The sequence below is a fragment of the Desmodus rotundus genome, chromosome 12 (assembly GCF_022682495.2).
Source record: "Desmodus rotundus isolate HL8 chromosome 12, HLdesRot8A.1, whole genome shotgun sequence".
NCBI classification, from domain to species: Eukaryota; Metazoa; Chordata; class Mammalia; order Chiroptera; family Phyllostomidae; genus Desmodus; species Desmodus rotundus.
Window position 1 is genome coordinate 67704753 of NC_071398.1, and position 24464 is coordinate 67729216.

The 24464-nt window shown below is 48.4% G+C and overlaps 1 protein-coding gene across 2 annotated transcripts in view; it reads right to left on the minus strand.

Annotated features, from left to right (window-relative positions):
* Positions 1 to 3042: 3042 nt before the first annotated feature.
* ZNF697 (zinc finger protein 697) overlaps positions 3043 to 24464 on the minus strand; it is a 28343-nt gene continuing 6921 nt past the window's right edge. The window contains exons 1-3 of one of the 2 annotated variants that reach the window (XM_053915125.2): positions 15217 to 22733; positions 9071 to 9350; positions 3043 to 7703 (exon numbers count right to left, since the gene is read on the minus strand). In XM_053915125.2, coding sequence (XP_053771100.1) covers positions 6310 to 7703; positions 9071 to 9314 — 1638 coding nt within the window. In that variant the 5' untranslated portion in view covers positions 9315 to 9350; positions 15217 to 22733 and the 3' untranslated portion in view covers positions 3043 to 6309. Of the gene's footprint in view, positions 7704 to 9070; positions 9351 to 15216; positions 22734 to 24464 lie in introns of those variants that run through there. The other variant, XM_053915124.1, reaches the window with a different exon arrangement.

Sequence of the window (24464 nt, forward strand, 5' to 3'; positions counted from 1 at the left end):
AAGCCTTATTAAGAAATTTCTCCTCTTCTCCGACCCCTCACCCCACCAGGGATGAGTTCCCCAAAGGCATACTTACAGTTTGCAAAATAATTCCTACAAGGAAGCTGGGTTTGATGTTGGCCAGGGAACAAAATCAGCCTTCCCCTTTACCCTGCTGAAGCACAGAACATGTGAGCTCCCCACCCCTACACCTAGACCCCAGCACGTGCTACCCCAGCAGGTGCGCACTCAGCATGGTTATGAATGAACTTCTTTCTTGGGGTCTCTACTCTTATGAGCCACAGCCTTGAGGGGAAGCCGCCTGGACACAGGAAACATGGATAGGATATTATGGGAACATCCCTGCGGAAGAATCACCCCAGCCCCCGTGGGTCAGGGAAGAGATCTCAGGGGAAAACCTCCTGTGAATAAAAGAACTGCTTCCATGGAATCCCCGCTCTCCGGTAACTGGTGAGGCCTGGGGCCGTCAGTCCTTTCATTCAAGATGAAACCCCTCCACCTATGTGTGGGAATGACGGCTTGATACCGCAAACACACTGATGTGTTTGTCAGCCTTCCTAAGCACGAAGCAACTTGGTTCACGAAACATCTTGCCACTCCCCTCTGGTCTCCACACCTGAGCCTTCTGTGATGAGGCAGGTCACCGGATGGACACAGTGGGGACTGTGGGCCTCTGAGGGGCCTGGATCTCAGCGGGGCAGTTGGAAATTGAAAGCCATTGGAATGTGCTTTTGGTTAGAAGTGACCTTGAAAACACAGGCAGGCAGCAGGGAACTGTGATCTGCAGGCACTTGGGGCTCTGCCTGAGAAACAGGAATCCAACAGGCTACCGTTCATTCAAACTGGGGACCTGATGGGTGCACCCCTCCCCGTTCCCTCCAGGAACAAAGTTTAGGAAACTCCATTGCCAAGAGCAGCTGAGAAAGGGAGTAAGGCATGAAATTTTGCCTCGTTTAGTGCGCAGACAGCGAATGCAGAAACAGACTCAGAGACACTGAAAGAGAACCGATGGCTGCCAGAGCGGAGCGGGGCTGGAGCACTGGGTGAAAAGAGGTGAAAGGACTAAGACGCACGAATTGATAGTTACAGAATAGTCACGGGGAAGTAAGTAAAGCATAGGAAGTACAGTCAATAATACTATGTTAGCTATGTGTGGTGCCAGTGGGGTGCTGGTAATATCAAGGGGAATACTACGTAAAGTATATGATTGTCTAACCACTAAGCAGTACAACCCATAGGAAGGGAGGGAGGAAAGAAGGCAGTCTATGATTGGTGGAGATGCAGGAGGGCCAGCAATGGCTATCTGGTCCTAGCTGATGAACTTCAAAGACAGGTGTTTTCCCTTGACCTTACTAATTGTCTTTAACTATTTGGGGGAAGGTGTGTGTGGAAGGCAGGCCTACCAAGAGTAGACAGGCAGCAAAGCCTGATGCGTCTGACAATGCCCTTAGCAGAGGAGATGATCTGAGGCTTATGAGCTTTACTTACCAAACTCCCTGAGAAAGACTCTTCAATCTGGTTGTCTGTTGGTTGCTTAGGAAGCACTTACAAAATTACAGGTAATTGGACTTCACCCCACACCAATTAATCAGTCTCTGAACAGTTTGTTTCTGTTTGTTTTTAAAGCTCTCCATGTAATTCTACAGTGCAGTTAAGAAAACTTCTGTATGAAACTAATCAAGTAATTCTAGGTACAGCTTGAACTGGAAGCAGACTGGCCTGCTCTAACAGTGCGCAGGCAGGGCATCCATCCCTTCTCGGTGTGGCCCAGACCAGCTACACTGCTGTCCCCACAGGGCACTGAGCAAGTACTTCAGATACTTGGTTCCACATCCTCTTCCCAGGAGACACCTGTGGTTTCCGCAGGGACCAGGAGCCAGACTGGTGGGTGCTTCAGGCTGGAAGGGTCAGGCTCGGGAAGGAACGTAGTTATCACAGCACTGACACCTCCTTGCAGGACCAGGACCCGGACCCGGACCCTGCACTCACTGGCCCTGCTCAGCCCGACAGGGGATCGAGGACATTCACACGAGGTAGCTGTGGTCATTAAAAGAAAATAAGGGGTTTTTCATGCTTTCTCTTTTCTATTTCCTATGAATCCCTTCCTTACAAACTGCTGTCTCGTTGTTTCTACGAAGCTGGGCGGACACTAGCAAAAAGTATTTTGAGCAAGAGGCCAGTATAGCTGGTATGTTGCATTCAGTATTATCAGTAGCCATTTCCGAGAACTGGGGGAAATACTTTGTTATGTGACTCAGGAATACATTTTTTTTATAGATTAGAGATGAGACCTAACGCTGCCTCCCTTTCTCTGTAACTACCTTCTCCTACCCACAGCCAAAACTTCCCACAGACTGGTTCTTACAAGGAATGGCCCACAGATCTTTGGAAACCGACACCAATGGTACAACATTAACACACTCCCAACATCTCAGAGCAACATCAGCACAGAAGCGCTGCACTGAATTATTGGTTAGAATGGGGAGACTATTTATTAGATATCAGCCAACCCCAGAATGACCTCATCCACCTGATCATAAGGATTGGGGTCTATGGACCCCCTGTCCCAACTACTCAACCCTGCCATTATGGCCCAAAAGCAGTCACAGACAGTACGTAAGCAAAGCTGAATGGGTCTGTTTTGCAATACAATTTTAATATACAAAAGAGGCAGGATGGATTTGGTGGTTTGCTGACCCCTGTTCTAACAGATACTATCTATCTATCTGTATACATATATTTTTAAGATTTTATTTATTTTTCGACAGAGGGGAACAGAGAGAGAAAGAGAGGGAGAGAAACATCAATGTGTGGTTGCCTCTTGTGTGTCCTCTACTGGGGACCTGGCCCACAACCCAGGCATGTGCCCTGACTGGGAATCGAACCCGCGACCCTTTGCTTTGTAGACTGGTGCTCAATCCACTGAGCCACACCAGCCAGGGCACCCTATCTATATTTTGAATATCTATTTGCATTTGTGAACACAGCTTCAATAGATTGAACTGACATTTAATGGGTGACAAAGAATAAAGAATGACATGGTAAAAGACAGATAAGGATTTAATGACAAATATTCCATATTGGTTTGCTTGAACACCAGAATGCTGTCCAGGGAACCATCATTAAATAAAACAACCTGAAAATAAGGCAAATCTCACATACACAAGCACACACACACAAAACCTGTTACTTTGGGGGTCATTAAATTATTCACTATTTTAACAAACAGCTGTAAAATAATTTTACAATGAAGGAAAGTGTGCACAAACTTCAGAAACACAGTTTAGATTGTCTATGAACACAGGTCCCTAATTTGTACTTTTTCACATATGTACAGCCTCTTGATCTTGAAGAGGCCACATGGCTCAAGGGGTTAACTTGTCACCTTCTCCTCCGCACTGGGAGCTCAAGATTTAAGCAAGCCACTTAACCTATTTAATCTGCTCCAGATTTTGCTCAGGGAAGGGCAGCCTGCACTTGACCAAACCTCCAGGAAACAAATGATACACTTGTCTCCACCTTCATTAATGAGTTGGTAGGAGTCTTCAGATTAATGAGTTGGTAGGGTGAACCACAGTTAACAGGGTTTGCTTGAGAAATATTATCCTAAAACTAAATACAAGAAACGCAGATATGTTCCCTGAAGAATTGTAAGAAAAATGGAATCACATTTTGGATGCACCATAAGAGTGGGTGTGGATGGTTGGTCTGTTTCCTTCCACGAAGGGGTTTGCTCACGGAGGGGATACTGAAGTAGAAGCTGACTCTGACCCACCGTTAACAGGAAGAACCAGAGAGGTCAATGAACTCCAAAGATTTCCACTACCTCTAAATTACTTTCCATTACTTCAGGCTTCTCTCCCTGTTGAACCCTTTCTCAAAAGCTGCCAACATGTAATGTATTTGATGAGGATGAGACTGTGCGATAGTAGAACCATGGCAGCCAAAGGCCAACTAATCCATCAAGTGGATGGTCAACCCATGAAGAATCAAAAGTTCAAAGACATTTCATAGGCACAGACTTGAGAGAACTTAAAATAGCTGGAAGAGGTAGATGTGCATGGGAAAAAAAAAACAACCCAAAGGAATAAGATTACCTACAAAATGGCTATATTATTTTCAGGTGAGCCACATACACTTTGTATTCAGACTATAGAATTCAGAATAAATAATGGACACTTGCTTTGCTCATATTACTCTCAACTAAAAGAAAATTTTTAAAAAATTAGTGTCTTCCAAAACTACCTCTATTTTGAAAACCTATTTGCATTTCTGAATAACAATAGTCTGATTAAGAGGGCAAGATTAACAAGCACTATACAAGCCCATAATTTTCAGGATTTTTAAAGTGTTTTCATATGACAAAAACATGCTTTCCTACAGTCCCCAAAGAGGTCCTTTGCTAGACTACAACTGATCAAGTATAAATTACCGGCATCCCCATAAAATTTGCTAAATTGTAAAAACAATCTTGTTGTTTTTTTCCCTTCACGTGGGTCCAATAGTTTGTGAAGATGCTTCCATGAAAAGCACAGGGTAACCATCACGAGTGAGTAAAACAGGCTGCTTTCCACAACTCTAACTTCTAAAGGCTAGCCTAGGTGAGGGATTTCAGCACAGTGAACTGAAATCTATACGAGAGTCATCTAACTACAGCCCCCTAATAGAAATGTAACATACCTAGGACACCCTAATTATGTGACAAAGACCAGCTTTGTCAACAAGGACATCTTTGGCCCTTCTAGACTAGCCTTAAATTTTCCATCAAGCATATGAATTTTCAGTGTCCTTGGTTTACTATATAAATCACAACAGGTAAGTCTTCCTAGCAGCTGAGCTGGAGAGCACAAAAGGTCGGACCACAGCTGCCCACGCCTTCGCAGCCTCTCCTCAGAACAGCATGCGGCACTCCTGTCCCCGGCCTTCCCTGAGACAGGGGTCATAATACTGATCTACCTCACACAGATGTGAGCAACAGCTAACAATCGTTCAAAAGTATAAAGCACTTTACAAATATAAAAGTGCTAGTTTGGCATTTCCAGAACCAGAAAACATTCATTGCTTGTGCTATTTGGCAATTTTGCATTGACACCTCTCCCTGCGTGTGCCCTCCTTGTTTAAAAGACTGAAGCTTTCTACTGTGCCTCCCTGTGTAGGAAAAACAAGTTTCTACTCACACCAGAGACCAAATTAATAGGGGTGGAGGTGGGGTTTCCATGATCTCCCCCATTGCTATGGAGGAGGAGGGGTGGGAGACACAACACAAAGGCAAATGAGACAAAGGAGACTTGTACCCCAGCATGTGAATTTCATTTTCCTGCGTTTCTCACATAAGGCCAGGAAAACTCTTGAACTGGCTGACCTTTGTAGCAGGTCACTGGGTCAACTGTTGATGGTCTGAGGTTCACTTGAAATGAGCATCCAGCTGACCTGGGAAAGGGAAAGTCACACAGAGCTGGGACTGTTCCATTTCCCTGCACATAAAAGTTCACAATCGAGACCTGAAGGAAACACGGAGCTGGGCACACACCTGACATCGGGGGCCAGGGTCTGCTCACCCACACAGACCACCCTGACCCAGCAATAAGCTAGAACATTTCAAAGGAAGTAGCAACGAACCAGGGCATCCTAGATCTGACAACCAGTTATGAACGAATTTCTAAGAGTTTTACCTTTGAAATGAGGATGTGTAGCTTCTCTGCCCAGTTTCCCCTGGACACCTCAAAATAGCAGCTAACTGTGGCTCAGAGAAATGAAGAGCATACAATATATCTCCCTTTCAGGACTGGCTAGGTTCTACTTTTCGTGGGACTATAGTTGATGTTGGCGGGGGGGTGCGGAGGACAGGGCAAACGGTGGCTGAACACCTGGTGGGACCGGGATAGAATTATCCACACTGGCTTATTTTACCCTGTAACCTTCACTCCAACCGCGCCCTCTCCCGATTCCCACGGGCCATCACAGCCCAACCCACTCTATTCCTGCCATCCTGTTCCCTCCCCTACCGCCTCACTCCCCTTCCTCAAGGTCTTCAAAGTGCCCACTCTGCTCCTACAGCGTGTTTGAGAAGTCAGCACGCTCATGCACATCTCCCAAACATTTCTTCGTTGGGGAGGAGGCAGGCAAAAAAAACACCCCAAGGAACACCTCTTAATCAACCCTCCCTTTCAGGACCCCCTAACACCAAAAGGTCCTCAGTCACTCTCAGATTGTCCCTCCCGCCCCTTCCCATTTCTTTCTATAGGGCCTGTCCCCAGGACATCTGGGCCCAAAATGCTTCCAGGAGGGCAGCCTCCCTCAGCCCCAGCCCTAGCACAGGTGCAGCTTCTGGTGCTGCGCGAGGTGCGTTTTGTAGCGGAAGCCCTTGCCACAGCCCGCGCACTTGTGCGGCTTGTTGCCAGTGTGGATGCGGCGGTGGCGAATCAGGTGTGAGCTCTGGATGAAGCTCTTGCCACACTCGATGCACGTGTAGGGTTTCTCGCCCGTGTGCGTGCGCTGGTGCTGCGTGAGCGTGGAGAAGTCGCTGAAGCGCTTCTCGCACTGCCCGCAGCGAAAGGGCTTCTCGCCAGTGTGCACACGCAGGTGGTTGACCAGGTGCGAGTTGCGGCCGAAGCCCTTGCCGCACTCCCGGCACACGTAGGGCCGCTCGCCCGAGTGCGTGCGCTTGTGCGTGAAGAGGTGCGAGCTGACGCTGAAGGTCTCGCCGCACTCAGAGCACATGTAGGGCTTCTCGCCCGTGTGCACGCGCTGGTGCTTCACCAGGTCCGAGCGCCAGCTAAAGCGCTTGCCACACTCGCCGCAGCCATGCGGCTTCTCGCCGGTGTGGATGCGCTGGTGGTTAGCCAGGTGCGAGCGGCGGACGAAGCCCTTGCCGCACTCGCCGCAGGCGAACGGCCGCAGCGCAGCGGGTCCCGCACCGCTGGCCGCCGCGTGCGCGCGCCGGTGGCTCAACAGGTGCGAACTGAGGCTGAAGGCCTCGCCGCACTCAGGGCACGGGTAGGGCTTCTCGCCGGTGTGCAGCCGCCGGTGCTTGAGCAGGTCCGCACGCCAACTGAAGCTCTTGCCACAGTCGGCACACAGGTTGGGCCGCTCCCCGGTGTGCAGGCGCAAGTGGTTGGTCAGGTAGGTGTTGCGGCTGAAGCCCTTCCCGCACTCTCCGCAGCGGAAAGGCTTCTCACGCGGGGGCCGGGCCAGCGCAGGCCCCGCCCCGAAGCTCCCGGCCACGCCCACCACCGCGCCACACTCGCCGGCCAGGCCGAAGGGTTCCAAGCTGGCTGCTGCGGCCGCCTCTGCTAGGCGGTGGATCCGCTGGTGCTGCAGGAAGGCGGCACCCGGGCTGAAGCTCTCCCCACAGTCGGGGCAGATGGTGGGCGCATCCATGATGCTGGCCATCAGGCTGTCCAGCTCCCCGAGGTCCATTGCCATGGGGTGGTGCAGGCGGCGAAAGCGACGGTGGGCTGGCTTGTCGCCTCGGTGCCGACTCCCCAGGGAGAGGTGCCGCCTCCAGGGAAGCACTGGCGGGGGTGGCTGCTGCTCTTCCTCCTCCAGCCGATTCTCGAAGGCGCTCTCCTCCTCGTTTCGGGGACTCCGGGATATGCTCTCGGACACAGACAGTCCTGGGAACACGGCCACCTCAGCTGCACCAGACTGGTCATTCTCTTCCTTAGGGAGAGCAACCCCTTCTTCCTCACTCAGCAGCCCCTCTGCAACAGAAAAGGTGACAATGGGGGTGACTATACCTAGGGGTCAAAAAGTAAACGCGAGTAGAGTGTGGGCCACGTGTAATTAATCCCCTCCCTGAGGGTACTCTCAACCTCACTCTCCAAGATCCCTGAGATTCCACCTGGTGCCTCCTGGGGAGGAAAGGCTTAAAGGAAAATATGCTCTGAAACCTGGGCAAAGGTCAAGAACCTACTCCCTGGGCTCATCAGTCCTTGGTAGCTGCCTCTGGGCTCCCGGGCCCCATCCACTGTCCCCAAGGCTTCACACATTAGAGCCATCTAAAGGTTTGACAGTCTGCTTGAACTGCTCAAGTCCGGGCCAGGTGGGATCGGGGAAGAGCTGTGCTCACTGTAAGAGTGACTCATGCCTTTGAGGGGCCTGGCCTCAAAAGGTAAGACTGCTCCAAGTCAACCACAAGAAAAGACCACCTGGCCTACCCAGGCCTAACCAGGCCCCGGACTGATTTTTAAATCTGTGATTGGTCATTCTGGAACAGCTTATGGTGGAACAATACACCAAACACAGCCCCAAGTTAAGGGCTGTACTATGTAAGAAGGGCGAGGAAGATGTAGGGGGAAAGGGGAAGTAAGCCCAGCTTAAGAGACTGATCCAGCACACACACCTATCTCTGGCTGCATATGCCCAAGCAGAGGGCCTTCCAGAAAGGCACTGGATATGAAAAAGCTTGTGTGCACTGCTGGGGCCCAGGATGAGTTACAGGGTGAAGAATGTAACCTCACAGTCCAGGCCACAAGGTGTTTCAGCTCCTTTCTGTCCCCGAGGCATGCACAGAGCAGGATAAAGTAAGGAAAACAGAACTGAATGCGGATGGGGTCCCAGCACACCCTGTTTCCAGGTCAGGAATAGCAAGAGCCGTTGGGCACTCAGAATTAGCCACATGAACCTGGGCGGGTCTCTCACCATTGAGTTTACTTATCTGCAAACAAGATGATAACAATCACTGTAAACATCTGAATACTTTGCTCCGTGCTGCACCTCGTAAGCCTTTATGTGAGGCAGTTCACCTAACTCTCCCAATAGCCTGATGAGGTAGGTTCCAACATCATCTGTGTTCCCTCCTGTGTTGTTCCAAGTATTGATCTATCGCAGTATTCTGTATAGTGTGAAGTGCTGCGCCTGTGAGCACTCTCTTCACCCATTTACAACAGCCCACCTCACACTGGACTGAAGAAAAGGATGTTTCTCAGGCTTACGATGGTACAGGTTCAGCTTAATGGTCTCCTCTGGAGAGCTCCCTCACAAGAATGCTGCCCCTGGTGACAACTGTGGAGGAACTAGAAATAAATAAGTGGGGCGACTTCCCTGGAAACTCCAGCTGTCTCCTCACCTGTGCAGATGTCAGACACGAGCTCCCGCTCCTCGGAGTCCTCTCTTGGAGCTTCATCCTGTGGGTTGGGGCCCATTTCCTGCTCTGGGTGGCCGCTTCTCTTGTCCGCATCCTGTGCATGAGAACTCATTTCTGTCTCTTCTGGGTCCCCTTCCCTGTCCTCGGAGTTCTCAAAATCGGAGCCCATCCCTGTGTCTTCTGAGTCCAGGGCTTCACACATACCCTGTTTGTTTTCTTGTTCCATCCGGAGGAACAGGACAAGGGAGGTGACTAGGAATCCCTGCTCCAGACAAAACACACAGATAAAGGTCAAGTCAGCCTGGCCTTATTCCCTCACCGCGTCTACCTTTGAATTCCAGTGGCATAGTCCAATAAAATGTAGAGTTCCAAGCTTCAGATGGCAAATCTCTGCTCCCCCTCACGTTTTACGGTTAACACTTCTGAGCACAAAGGAGGCTGGTGTGGGTGCCAGAGGAACAGTGGCAACTCAACCTGAGGCCACAGGCCAACTCTCGCCGGACCACACTGTGATCTGTTTCCATCTGTTTAGTGAATGATTCTGTTAACATGGCTTCGTAGCTTTAACCAAGGGGTAACAATGGTGTCCCCATTTTACAGCTGAGAAAACGATGCCAAAAAAGAAGGCCCACTAGCCCAAGGCTAACGAGTACGCAGTACAGTGGTGGTTCAAACCAATTTTGCTGCCTCAAAGTTCCGTACGCTCCTTACTCTTTTTAAAGCTTGCCTTTACGTATATACAATTTGTATTGATAAATTACACCTCAGTAAAGCTGGGGTGGGGGTGGAGCCTTGCCATCCTCAAGTCCACAGCAATCTTGTGAGGATTCTAGCTAATGATGATTGGGACTCCAAGGAGTCAGAGAAAAAGCACATCAAGACACAAGAATGACAGAAGCATTGTCATATGAACTGCTGGTGTAAGGCCATGTCACCAGCGGCAGCACCAACCTGGCTTTGTGGTGAGGACCAAGCTTTCGGAGGTCTGTGGGAGGTGGATGGAATGGATGCAGGGACCCTTTCTATTAGAAGCCATCCCATTACATAGTTCGCCTTATAATACATATACTTTACTTGTCAAGAGCCCTTAACAAAGCACAAGCCTGGCGTCATTGGTGACCCCTCTACAGAACAAGCCAACATGGGAACTGTAGGGAGAAAATGACCTCAGATTCCTAAATCTTTTGTAGATGTCAGGTTTACATTTCAAATTTAAAGGGCCCCCTGCCAAGACTGAGCTGAGCTGCAGAGCCAAAAATAATTTACGCCTGCCATCCATCACTCCTACAGCTTGGCTCATGGCAGCGAAGCAGTCTATAGGTCAAGGATCTTGGATTAAGACTTAGAAGTGTCCAGCTGTCTGCCTTGGCAGCCCCCAAACAGAACTTACAAGAACATGGCTAAGCAAGACGCCCCTTCCTTGGCTGGGAGCTTTTCCTGCCTTCACTGAGGACCTCCCCAGGGCAGCCCTGGCTCTCCAGAGACTAAAGTGGAGAGCAGGAGCCTTTCTGGCTGGGCCAGCCTCACTCTGGAGCCCAAAGAAAGGCCATGACAGTCTCACCATTCCAGAGTCTTCCTCAGTGCAAAGTGGACAATGCTTCTCAGTCCTCCTCACAGGCACGGTGTCAGAAGGAAATGTTAAAGACCACTTTGGGAAATATTGTGGAAAGGAATGGGTCCTCTTGAGTTTTACAAGTGTGGAATAAACATGTGACCTCTCATTTTAATGAGGAATACACACATTCTTTTTCTTTTTAAGTCCTGATACCATTCTAGCACACCTCAAAGACACACCGGCACCACCCTAATTCTGGATGACTTATTGCCCTAAAGAGCATTGTATATCCTTTCTCAGAGATGCCCCACGCCCTAGATCAGAGGGAAAACTCAAACTCTTCTCTTAAACAGCACAGGAAAATGGTCAGTCAACAGTGTCCTGGAATGCAGCTGAGTTCCTTTAAAATACCTTCTGTTTAAAATGCCAGGCTTCAAACACTCAGGATTGGGCTCTAGAGAATCCCATGAAAGTCATAAAAGGACTTGTAAAAGTCCTTTTACAAGTTCTATCCCACAAAGGACTAGTAACCCCAAACCACTTCTACCCATCACGCTCTTGCCTCGTGGGGCAATACACAAGTGCATCCCTTGAGTCTGCATTTATGATACACCCCGAAGGTGAGGGGTGGAGAGAGAAGAGTGGGGTTTTTTAACATGTTTTAAGACCTGTTGGTTTGCTAGTGGCTAAAAGCAGCAGATGAGTGGGGAAAATGTTAAGGGGGACCTAAACAATGGTTTCTGCCAATCTAAGACCAGCGAGAAGAATTTTACATCAGTAAAGGAGTCAAATACATGTCTCACCAGAAACATACAACCAAACAACCAAAATGGCAGGTATGGGGCCCAGAAGGTGACTGCCGCTGAAGTGACTGCAGCTCTCTGTCCTGCAAGGCGGGGTTTCGGGGTCTACCCTGGGAAACAGGGAATCTTAAGGTTCAGCTCTAAGCCCATTTGAGAAGGGCAGAGCACCTTCTTAGAAAGTACTTCAGATGCAGAAACAGAGTAAGAGGACTTTCTGATTTATGCTTTCTTGGGAACTGAGACATCATTCATACCAGAGATACTAAATAAAGAAACATGGTTTTTCCGGATTTAAAGGGGCAGCAGGAAGAAAGGAAGAATCTGAGCCGCCCACTTAGGGTGGGCATATTCAAGTTCACGGTGCTGCCACACTTGGGACTGAGGAGGGTCTGAGCTCCCAGAGGGAGCCTGTCTATGGCCTCATTCACTCCGGGAGAGGCAGGGGCAGGTTTGCTCTGAAAGGAGGGGGAAGCTCCAGTCAGCAGGGAGACACCGTTCATTGTACAACCTCTACTCAGATTTATTCCCAAGTGCATTACATTCATGCAAGACTGGAAATCTGTATGCCCCACAATGCAGACTCCATTCCATTCACACCGTTACATCTTTGGGTTCTGGGCAGCTATCAAGTAACGAATAAGGCTACGCAGAAGTCAGGAAAGGCAGTCCCCATGTATTATGAGATGGAAACTGGCTGGTTTAAAAGTAGTCTCATTGAGTTTATTAGTATATGCACACTAGCATATGTATTTATACGCGTATACACAGATTCAGAGAGGAAAACCAGAAGATGATTAACATGTTAATCAAACATCTCTTGGTCACTTCTAGGAGCTTTGTATCATTTCATCTTAACAATACCCCAAAGAGGCAGGGTATTTTTTTCCATTTCAGAGATGAGGAAACAGGCAGAGAAGTTTCGTGGGTAGCTCAAGGTCATCCGATCTTAAGTGGCAGGGCAGGGACCCAGACAGACCCCTGTGCTCCAGCTCCAGCGCCCGCATTCTCGCCCGGAAGCTGGTGTGCTGTTCGGGACAGCTTTCCCTTTTTTGTGAACATCTATGTGTTCTTCAATAAAGATGTATTTTTAGTCAGCCAACTTGGTTTTTAGCCTGACAAAACACATTAAGGGAAAACCTATGATTATTCTAGAAACAACAAAAAGGAAGACAAGGACGAGATGTGATTACCTCAGCTTGGATGACTTAATTTCAGAAACTTTATCTAGACACTGTGCCTGCCGGTCAACAGATATCTAAGCACATTTTGTTCCAACTCCTTTCCCATTCATTCTCAAAATAAAAACTAGCAACATGTTTCCTTAAGCGAGGCCAGGGGTGGATAATGAGTGGGTGGCAAGGCCTTGTGACAGCCTTGTGGCTAGACTGACTTGGTTCAAATCCTCTGCTCTCAGTCAGCTACTTTACTCTATGCAAGTTGCTTAGCCTTGCTGGACCTCAGAGTCCGCATCCATATAAACAAGTATGCTGCCGCCTACCCCATGAGATTGTTGTAAAAGCAGCTGGCAGGTAGTGGAGACACGGGAATTGGTAGTTATGAAACTTAAGCCAACCTCTTGACTTAAGAAATCACACACACACACACACACACACACACGCCCCTCCTAAACTGAAGGTCACAGCTATATTCACCAAGAATGGCCTTTGGCCAGTACAAGCAGAGCTTCCTCTGCCCTGGCTGCTAAAGACTCTATTAATGAGTAAACTGCCTTGTGGACACAAGAGCCAGGCAGAGGCTAGCTTCTCGGGGAACTGGGGCGAAGGAAAACAGGTTCAGTTCCCTATGGTTTGGAGATGTTGATAACCCATCCTGTACACAGGAAGTACACACCTACAGCTTGATGAGATGTATGGTTCAACAAACCTGACTTTTACCCTCTGTAAGGGAGCTCTTCTCCCCAGTCAGAAGGGATAGAAGTATAAGGGGAAAAACAACAGAGGTAATGGTGGGGGCAGTCAGGGAGACAAGATTAATTCTGCATCAATCTCTGAATTAGCGGCAATAAATGATGCCCTTGGTTTTGGGCCAGCGTAGCCGCTGTGCTGTGTGACTTTGAGTCAGCCCCTCTGGGCTTCTGTTCAGTGAGGAGGTTGGGTCTGAGTGTATCTGGGTCCTCTTCTAGTTAGTCATATGACAGGCAGGTCAGCTCATCCAGGGAGGCACCATTGTCAGCAGCAGCTTGCTCACTCAACTGGCACTTACTCAGCAGCATGCTGTTAGTTCCCCAAATACCCACCACTGCCACCGTCACCGCCGCCAAACCTTTCTCTTGGATGCAGGTCATTTCGGGGTGGGATCAGCCAACTCTGCCAAGACTGCTCAAATCCTAGCTTTTAGAACTTGCAATATTTTCATGTCCCTTCCTCCCACTCCTTAGCCCCCAACTCAAAAAAAGTAATGTTTATTACCCTGTAAAGCAGTAGGAAAATGCTCATGTGCACTCTAGACAAACTCGACCCCATTTGAAAAACTAATCAGATCAATTTGAAGATCCCCCTACACAATGGAAGTAAATGTGATAAGGTATGCTGGAAAGAAGGAAGGGGGAGGGAATGAGGTGGGGAAAGAAGAAGTGAAGCCAGCAGCAGAGTGGGTATCGGAATGTAACCTGAGTTTGGGGGCACATTCTCCCAACGGCCTCCCTAAGGTTCCCTGAAAAATCTGGGCCTTCCCAACAGCAAGAGCCCCCATCACTTCATGGATTTGATCTCACTTCCTGCGAAGGGGTTGGGGCAGAGAAGCGCACATCTCTCCCCCACCTTCCTAGAAGAGAAACCACTGGCTGGGTTTCCTGGTGGTACAGGATCCCACACTGTTACGCTACCTTCCGGCTGGGGTGCTGCTGTGGCCAGTCACCCACTGGAACAACGAAGGCAGCTGATACAGCACTTGAGCAGGTGTCTCTCATTTGCCTCCAATAATTCAGGAAGGGTCACCCACCCTGTTTTACATGTGAAGAAAACTGAGGTTCTGCAAGGTGAACTCCAGGTGACATAGTTCCCAGATGGAGTCAGGACTCAAACCGGCATTTCTGGGCTCCCTGCCATCCCATTTCCTACTCCTCCAGCTCCTTGGGGAGGAAGAGGCAGGACACGTCACAAGAAGGAGGACAGGAGCGACCACCTGGCAGGCCTGCCTGAGGAACTGTGGGAGGAGGGAGCCTGTGCCCTGAGTGAAAACCTCTCCCACCCACCCTCTACCCTCTCCCCCTCCAGCCCAGGAGGTGCGGAGGTGCGGGGGAGTCATTTGCCAAGACCATTGCCAGGTGGCCTTGAGCCAGGCCTGTGGTGGGGCTTTCATGTCAGGGGAAGGAAGCGGTCAGGCGGCTGTCCTGGAGCAGCTCCTTCTCCGCCTCCTTGGGCTGCAGCTTCTTTCCTGTCCCCCTGTCCCCTTGCCGTTCCCGCCTTACCTCCCCGCCCCCGCTGGCTGCCGCAGGCCCAGGCTGCCCTGCTCACTTCCCACGCCCCCTGTGCTCCACGATCTCCCAAGGGAGGGTTTCTATAGCGGAGGCCAGGCCGGGCCGCCCCACTGGGTAGATGACTGGAAAACAATTTCAGTCTGTGGTTCCAAAGGCTGAATTCATGACCACAACCAGGGGCTAACCAGTGATTCCAGGGGGTTAATCATTTGTCAGTCTGCAGCACCAAATGGGTAAACAGTCGACCTGCCTCTCAGGGAATAAGGCCATCAGGGTCCTCCCTCCTCACTCTGACCAGAAAGAACCCTGGGGGCAAAGAAACCCACCTCACCTATTTGCAGGGGATGCCTCCAGGTGCAAGGAGAAGGTGTCTGCATCCCAGGGGACAGCTGACTTCCTCAGTCCCGCGCCCAGACTGTCGGACCCAAAATGCCAGCCTCTCAAGTGGCAGATGGCTGCATGAGGTGAACATGAATTTCAGACAGAGAAAGCAAAAAGATTCCTGCAGCTAAGGAATAACCACTCGCCAGACAGGGGAAGCTAAAATGATGTGGTCTCCCCGTCGCGGTGCGTTTTCACCTGGGGAGGAAAGCCCAAGTGGGAAAAAGACAAAGGATCCAAAGGGAGGCAACCAAGAAATCAACTTAGGACCCCATCAGCCAGAGCTAGTCTGATGCCTTCCAATCTCAGTGGTCAAGAATAGCTCAATGTCCTTGGGGTCAGGCATTTCCTGTCTGTTGGTTGGGCTGGAGCCCCTCAGTGTGGCCATAGGGCCTTGGCTTGTCACAGCTGCCAAGCAAGCCTTTGCCACCACTGCACTCGTCCTGCACAAAGTAAGACTTGTCGCAACGCAGGGAGAGAGTCTGAGAACCATGCCAGTCAGACCAGCTGCCCTCAGGTGAGAGGCACAAAGGCTAGCAGGGGTGTCCAGCCCACGGCCCGCGGGGCGCACGCAGGCCCGGATGGCTGTGAATTCGGCCCAACACAAAATCGTAAATTTACTTAAAACATCATGGGATTTTTTTGTGATAACATCTTGCAATGTATTTAATGTGTGGCCCAAGACAACTCTTCTTTTTCCAGTGTGGCCCAGAGAGGCCAAAAGGCTGGACACCCCTGAAGGTTTTCATGCAGGCATTTACTCACCCATATTTTACACTTCACCGATTAGGGTGTTCTACCTGATGCACAGAGAATCCTTGAGTTCGTGACTCCCGTCTCACGCCCCTCCCACCTCTCCCTGGCATCAGAGTACCACTACCTGTGGTCACCCTCAGCCCCTTTCTTCATCTAGCACCCAGGCAGAAGAAGAATTGTCTTTAGATACTTCCTCAGCATGTTCAAAAGCTCAACGTTTGTATTTCATGGAATCAGAGACTCGGGTACCCCTTATCTCAAACTCCATCTACAGACAGGGAACTCTGGCGTTGAGGCTCAGAGAGGGAGAGGGACCAGGTCAAAGGCTGACAGGCAGTTTGCTAGAACCAGAATCTCATTTTTCTGATGGCCTCTCCAACGATCTTTCAATTTTTTTTAAATAAAACACCACTTTAGAAACAGCCAGCCAGATGAATCTGGGCTATATACTTGTTTGGGGTTTTTTTTCACACTATTTGTTGAGGGTTCTCCAGAGAAACGGAACCAATGGTTGGTGTACACAGAAAGAAAATTATTATAAGAAATTAACTTGTGTGATCATGGACATTGGCAAATCCAGAATCTGCGGGGTGGCCCAGCAGATGGCAAAATCAGAGCTGACGCCACAGTTTCAGTCCGAAGGCCTGCTGTTGAATTCCTCCTTGCTCAGGGGAATCAGCCTTTGTGTTCTATTCAGCATTCAATGGACTGGGCGAGGCCCACCCACAATTATAGAGGGAAACCTCCTTTACTCGAAGTCCATCAATTTAAGTATTAATCTTATCTAATAACTCAGCCACAGAAACATACAGAATAACGTTTGACCAAATATCGGTGTACCAACTGGCCCAGGCAAATTGATATGTAAAATTAATTGTCACACACACTGCAGCTAAAAAATATGGACTGTAATAATCCCATCATATGTCAAAATGTATGCATTAAACATCTTATTTTTCATGAAAGTCTTTATCAGACTGTTGAGTGGGGGTCTCTGCAAAAGGCAAGCAGGAAAGAATCAAAATTAATCTTAATTAAAGATCTGCACAGACAAGTTCGTGTAGAGGCACACACCTCCACAGCAGAAAGGAATGCCATTGAATAATCCATTCCCCTGAAGGACAATAGAAAACAGACTCAGAATGCACAGGGTGTGAATATAGGACATGGGAGTCGTTAACCAGCAGCTTCGTTCCGAGAGAACTGATGCTGGAATCCCATGTGTTAAGGTTACCAGATGGGGCCACGTGACCTCAGGAAGTCTTTTCCAACCCAGATAATTCTGTGATCATATTTCCACTGGAATAAAACGTCCTCAAGAGATTGTTCATCACCACAAATAGGGAGAAAGGAGTGTTCGGACCAAAGGGTTTCAGGCATACACTCAGTTGCCACAGTTTGCCACTGCCGATTCAACAGGGAAAACTGCTCTTGTGACTCTCTGCCCAAAATAACTGGCATTGTGGATGAAGAATGGCCGGCGTGTTCCTGCCCAGTTCATTTCAGCAGTGGGTAAGGGACACCTCCGCACAGAATCTGCCACCGTGTCTCCCAACAAAGAGAAAGCAGGAATAAAAATGTAGAGACGTCACCTGATGCTTCAGTTTTCCTGCCCGATTAAGGTTTAAACTCCATAGCCAGAATGTCTGCAGCATAAGGTGAAACATTTACAGACACTGAAAAACACCTTTTTAAAAAATACTTGCACTAGTCTTATTTCCTTAAAAAATAACATTATCAGCAAAACTCAGATCACAGGAAAGTCTGAGACACGTGATCCAGTTTCTTCAACAACGATGACAAAAATGGCAAGAAAAGACAGAAAGGAGGAAACCCTATGAGGTGAAAAAGCTTGAGATACTCAGTGTATAGATAGGCCTTATCTGAACCCGAATTCAGATGAGCTACAAAAGTAAATTACGAGGTGATTGGGGAATGGTGAATACTGGTATTTGATAGTAAGGAATTACTCATTTTTTAAGGTGTTGGGGTTGGGGTTGAGTTTACAAAGAGTTCTTATAGCTTGAAGGGATACATAATGAAGTATTCACAGGTGAAATGGGACTTCCGGATTTGCTTCATTTGAAACGGCGTCTAGAATTCCAGGACGATGCAGAACGGGCAGGGATGCAGACGAAACAAGATGGTCACACACTGGGCCCTGTTGAAGCTGTGGGGGTGGCGTAGGTGGTTTTATTTTACTATGCTATCTACTTTTGTATTGGCTAGAAAACTCACTAATAAAAACTTTAATGGAAAATACAGCAAGTTATTTTTTCTGAAATTTAAGGTTCATTATATTCACTTAAATTCTGAGCAGACCATAATAAAATGTCAGTGACTTCCACAAAAGGGTCAGCCTGCTTTTACTAATTGTGCCAAATCACAAGTAATTACAATGCTTAATGGTGAACCTAGAGCCCGTGGGAACTGGGGAGAGGCAACAGGATAAAGGGGCTAAAGAGACTCAAGTCTGATGCTTTTGAGTCCTTTTTAAACTTATTGCTATGAGACAGAAGAATAGCTGTTATATCCAAAATAGAATCAGAATCCTGTTTCCACTTCCATCTCCTTTTATATTTCCGACAACCTCAAAGAAGGGTGCTGCCCTGCCAGTGCTTGTTTATTTCCACCATTAGTTCAGCAATTACACTCAAGACCAAGGGGAAATAAACTTGGCCGGAGGGCCTGGCCCTGCCAACTCTGCGAGAGGGATGCTCTGTCCCCAGGAAAAAAGTCAAACCCACACAATGATGGGAGTGTCCACCAGAGGAAGCACACAACTAATAGGTCATCCCCAGAATGATCTTCTAAGGGGATGAAAATTGTAAGGGTGTAAGTGAAAAGGAAGATAATATACTACTGATTTTTGAACCTGTGATCTCTACGAGATGAACCCTGGCAGGAACAGTGACTTGACTAGCCCAAACTGAGAACTTTTAAATTTAGCCGGTGTCCCTATCAGAGAAACTCAGAGGATGCCATACAACTTGACTCACTGCATTACAAAGAGATCAGCTTGAAGATATCATATTCCCACTTTATGCTGGAAACCGAAAGCTCACAGATATTTTCCGCCTTAGCCAACGGTGCAGGGTAAGTCTGTGATGCACAGAACCAGTCACAGGACACAGCTGCCATCCAGGAAGTGACCCATCTGTCTCAAGAAGGAAGTCGTAGCATCCGGGGCTCATGGACAGCTTGAACACCATAATTCCCGAGTCAGGTTCTGTTTGTGTTCCTTACGTGCCTTTACATCCAGTTCCTAGCATTTCCTGGGGAAAGCAGCAGTCCTACACCAGCTTGTAAATAGAATAAAGGAATTTCCCTAAGGCATGGGTTCTTAGCCTAAGAGCCTTCAGAGTCCATGAACTCCCTGAAACCTCAAGCGAATGTGTCTGATGAGAAGGCCCATAGCTTTCCCTTGGCCTCTGAACAGGTTCCTTGCACAAAAACCAAACAAAAACCCTCTTACAAACCACTACCACAGAGGACTCATGATACATCCCTGATCACAGCATTTCAGAAGTCATCCAGAGGGGTTTTGCGGGAGGGGGATATGAACAATTTCACCACTACCTGCCATGAACCTTTTGCTGGGCTGGGGAAGAAGTGAGACACTGATGGAAACCCCAAATCAGGCAGTAGCACAGTGTCAGTACATTTCAACAGGAGACGGTGGAGCAGATGCAACCTGCCTGACCCCATTGGCCGATCTCCTCCAGCAGCACCGTTTCACAGATGAGTCAGGCAACAGAGGCCCGGGCAGGTTAAGGGCAGGCATGAGCTTAAATCACTGACATCTCAACTTTCGTTCCAATCCTCTTTCTCCTCAACCCAGCAGAGCCTACGGTGCTTGGCTAAGACCTTCACACTGGTGATCAGGACCTCCTGGCATCATTAGTTCACTGGCTTTTCGCTTCCTAATCGTTTGTTATGTGGCAGGTGCACTAAGAGGGAGTTAAGTTGCTCTTCAAGCCTCAAACACACTGCCTCTCGGGGATGCAGCTAAGTTATACGCGTGTGATCCCAGGTTTATGGCTCCATCAGCTGCTCACTTGGGCAGTGAGTCAAAGCACATTAATCAAGCCCTAACCTACCCAGGACACAAAACGCTGTTGGTTAATCCTTCCCTTCTCAAAGGGAAAAACTCAAATCTGGCCAAAGTCACCAGCTCATTCCTAACAAATCCTCAAAGTGTTAGCAAAGCCGTCCTGCCTGCAAATAATGATATGGAAATATCCAGATGAAGAGGAGGATGCTGGGAGTGACCCAAAACTGCAGGATAAGGAGCTAGGTCACACTTCATGGTAAGGAGGCGCACCAGCCATGCTCACCAGCGTGGCCCATTGCTACAGTTTTGCATATTTGTCCTCTTTTCTATTGCATCTTTTTCCTCGTGTCTTTATCTCTGTCCATCCCCTGTGGGGGAGGTGGTGCAAAAGTGGGCCAGGTGGCAAGCCCACTACAAGCTCCACTTTGCTGAAGGGACTATACCCACAATAACGAGAGAATTTCACCTTTTGTTTTTGTCCAACATTTCTTCGCCAGATCCCTTATTTTACAGATAAGGACCACGAGGACTGGAGAAGTGCCTCACGTGAATTCACAAAGGTAGGAGTGGGTGGCCAGATTGGAACTAGCCTCCAGGTCATCTGATTCCTTCCGAGTTCCATCGCTCCGGCACCAGACTCTCCCAGCAGCTCTGCCACATTTATGAGCTGACTGCTCTGCCTTCACCAACGGCACTTCACTGGCTCTGCCTTCTTCCTTCCGGTTCTTGTTCTCTCCCAGGCGCCTGCTAATTTTCTTCCTATTATAATTTTAATTATTTTCCTCTAAAAATGCAGAAAATGTTCTTCAAACTCAACTTCCTGTGATCCTCTGAAATGGTTTCTGATTTAAGAGGCTTTGGATCATCTACTGTTTGTCTTAGAGAAAACAGACATTTTGTTGGCTAGGGGGAAAAAACTGTTATTTGAATTAGCACTGACTTAATGGAGTGTTATGGTAAATATTTAATAATTCCAAGTCCTTGGTACAGCATCTGAAAGAAAAGTCATTGAGAGCAGAGAGAGAGAGAGAGAGGGACAAACCCTATGAAACATCAATCTGAACAATTAGTTCTGGTTATGCCATTTTAAAAGAATCTTTTAAGAAGATTCTTAAAAAGACTTTTTTCCAAACTCTGAAACTCTCATTAAAACCACAGACCCATTCTTCTGCAGTATCATTTGTCTTAAATGCCCAAAACCAATGATCAAACTAGACTACATTTCCCTCTACAGTGCCATTTTTGGGCCAAAGGAGTCTTACAGGCTATTGGGAAAAAGGGGGACAGGTGTCAGTGCGCCCTGCTGAATTCTAATGTCGTCACCACACATATTCACGTCCCAGTGAGCCGTGGGCTTCCCAGGTGTGAGCCTTCTCAGCAGATGGTATTAATTGTTAACTTTAGTGAGTCGGGCTCACGTCAATATCAGCTGTCATTTTCAATCTTCAAATCTGGGGGCCTCTTCTTTGATCTCACCAACAACACTGCCAAGTACTTGGCATATACGTTCGGATTCAGTCAGTGACTGTGGAAATCCCGTGCAGGCACACCCCCTGGGAATTTTCTCCCACCTTTGTGTCCAGAGTACTGCTCTGTCTTAGTAATTCTCACATTTCACTCACCACCCCGTCTCCTCTTCTGGTCTCCTACAACAGGTCAGCCTTCAAAGTCCTTGTTTACCCTTTCTTCTCCTTCTCCCCCCCTTCCAACCACTTGGCCCCTTCCCCTAGTTTTAAATAAACCCCTCCTCTGTCCAGAGACGTCACACAATTGAACCTCTCACCTGCACTCCAGGCCTGCGTCTAATCATGCACCCATCACTGACACCGAGGAACGTAAGAGCCCCTTCCGGTCCTAAAGTGCGGCCCTGCATGTCACACGGAGCACAGGACGGGAGGCAGCTGAAGGCGGGGGGTTGGGGGCAGCACATGCTACCTCATCCACAGACCTGTTTTCCAACAGTTTGCCACTTACACACTGTACGCCCCCAAGACAGTTCTTCCTCCTGTTTCAGTCTTAGTTTCCTCATCCACACAGTGGGAAAGACAAGCTGCCTTAAAAGACTGTTGTAAAGACTAAATGAATTTCCTTTTGTAACGTTATCGGGTCTTGGTCGTATTGGAAAACATCCCACATCTTTGTTACAAATCAGCTTCTCCAGCCGGTGCCCATTTCTGTTCAGGCCTCTCTGTTCTTACTCATCAGGCTCAAAACCCTGGAGGCAACTCTGACCCCTCCTCACCCCTTTCAATCAAATCAGTTGCCAAGTACATCCTTTCACTTCTCTCCTCTTTTGGCCGTTGCCAGGATCACGGCAGTAGACACCTCACTAGTTCTGTGCGCCCCCGTGTCTCTCACTGTGGGCTCATCTCAGAGCATGGTTGCCGCTCCATCTATTCTCCTGCTCAGAAACCCTGGTTGTCTCGGCCAACAGTCTCCAGAGAAGCACACACTGAGAGTCCTCAAGGCTCACTTCCTTCTTCTCCCTGACTTCTCTCTGCTGGCTCCAGCCAAAAAGCATTGCTCCGTAGCCCCCCAAGGCAGCACGGATGTTGTTCTCCTCCTGCCATCCTGCTCCTCCTCCAGAATTGGCAGGAAGCAGTCGCTCCCTAACCTGCAGTGGTTCAGGGAGCCAAAGCACCATGGGGGGGGCGGGGGCAGGGGGGGGGGTGGGGGGTGGGGGATTCAGTCTCTAGCTCCGCAACCTGGAGAAAGTTGCTCAACCTCTTTGAGCCTTGGTTTTTTCATCTGCAAAATGGGGGAAAATAACTGTGTCTACTTTATAAGATTACTGTTAAGTGCTCAGAAATAATTATGATGTCACTTTGTATGACTTTCAGGTACTTTTCCTTATCATATTCTGCCTAGTTTCAGTTTTTAAAATCTAACCATGGTGCCCTGACCATGTGGCTCAGTTGCCTGGGCATTGTCCACAAAGCGAAAGGTTACCATTTTGATTCCCCGTCAGGGCACATGCTTGGGTTGCAGGTTCCGCCCCGTGGGGGGCATGTCCAAGAGGCAACCAATCGACATTTTTCTCTCACACAACAATGTTTCTCTCTCTAAAAATCAATAAAGAAAACATCTCCTCAGGTGAGGATTTGAAAACAACAAAAGAATTTGCATCTCATTGTTTGCAGGCTCTCCTTTTGTAACACCTCCCAAACGTAAGCTGTCAATGGGAACATCCGGTCTTCTCCCGTCTGGTGGCTCCCCCACATGTTCAGCCCTCAAATGTTTATTGAAATGGATAAAATTAGGTGTAATTATTTCTGTCCCTCAGTCTCAAAAATAAGAACCAGACCAGGAAATCTAGTGACCTGGCCAAGATCACATCAGGTAAGGCAGAGCCATGGAAACAACCTAGCTCTCCTAACTAGATCCAACAACCTGTCAGCACCAGGAGCCAAGCACACTGAATTATGCTGCAGGACAGACATGTGTGATACAGAGTGGTGATTAGCTTCGAAAGTTAGAACCTTCTGGGAAAAGAATCCTGTGTCCTTGGCCCAATGTCAGCCAGGGACATTTGATGGAAACAGCACTCGCTTGCATCTAAGAGTCTCGTGCAAGGCCCCCTCCGCTCCAAGCTGTACAGCTCAGGCCAGCTGTGCGAAGAACTGAGGTGGCACAGAGTGTGCCCGTGTCCGCGGTGGGAAATGCTGCCAGCCTCTCCTCGCTGAGCAGGACAAGTGCTTCTCTCCCGCTCCTGCAGGAGCGACCAGACTAGGACTCACAGAAACTAAACAATGAATGAAAAAAAGACCAACATTCAGCCTTTACAAAGTAGTGAGACTAAGAGGTTGCTCGGAGGGGCAAGAGAAGAGGGAGGTACAATAGGGGAGCACAATTGAAAATAAGGAAAATGTAAATTTACAGTAAAAATGTCTATTCAGACCGAAGTTTATTCTCAGTGTTCAAGAGTTTGGGGTTTTGTTTTGTTTTTCTTACCCTGATGGGGAAGTCAGGCATTCCTTACTTTCTGTGCCCACCTTACAATCATTAGCCTAGAAACCCCTTTTCTGAGTGCAGAATGAAGCCAGGAGACAAATGCAGGCTCTTAAAGAAGTCTGTACAAAGGATATATGATGTATAGGAAGTAGGTGACCAAGGTCTTTTCTAAACTACGAACTCCATCACTGCGCACAAGAGCACCTGTTTTCGGGGCGGGGGGCGGGGGGGGGACAAAAACATTCTCTGTAGTAACTGCACCCAAGCTAGTTCAGGATGTGGTCACAGTCCGGTTTAAATTCAATTGACATTTACTTATTTTTTTAAAGGTTGGGGAACATTTCTTCAAGTTTATCTCTCACTTTGGTTTTTCATTTTGGGAGTAACCTAGTTTTATATTAAAATAGATCTGACATGTGTACACTCCTCCCAAAGAA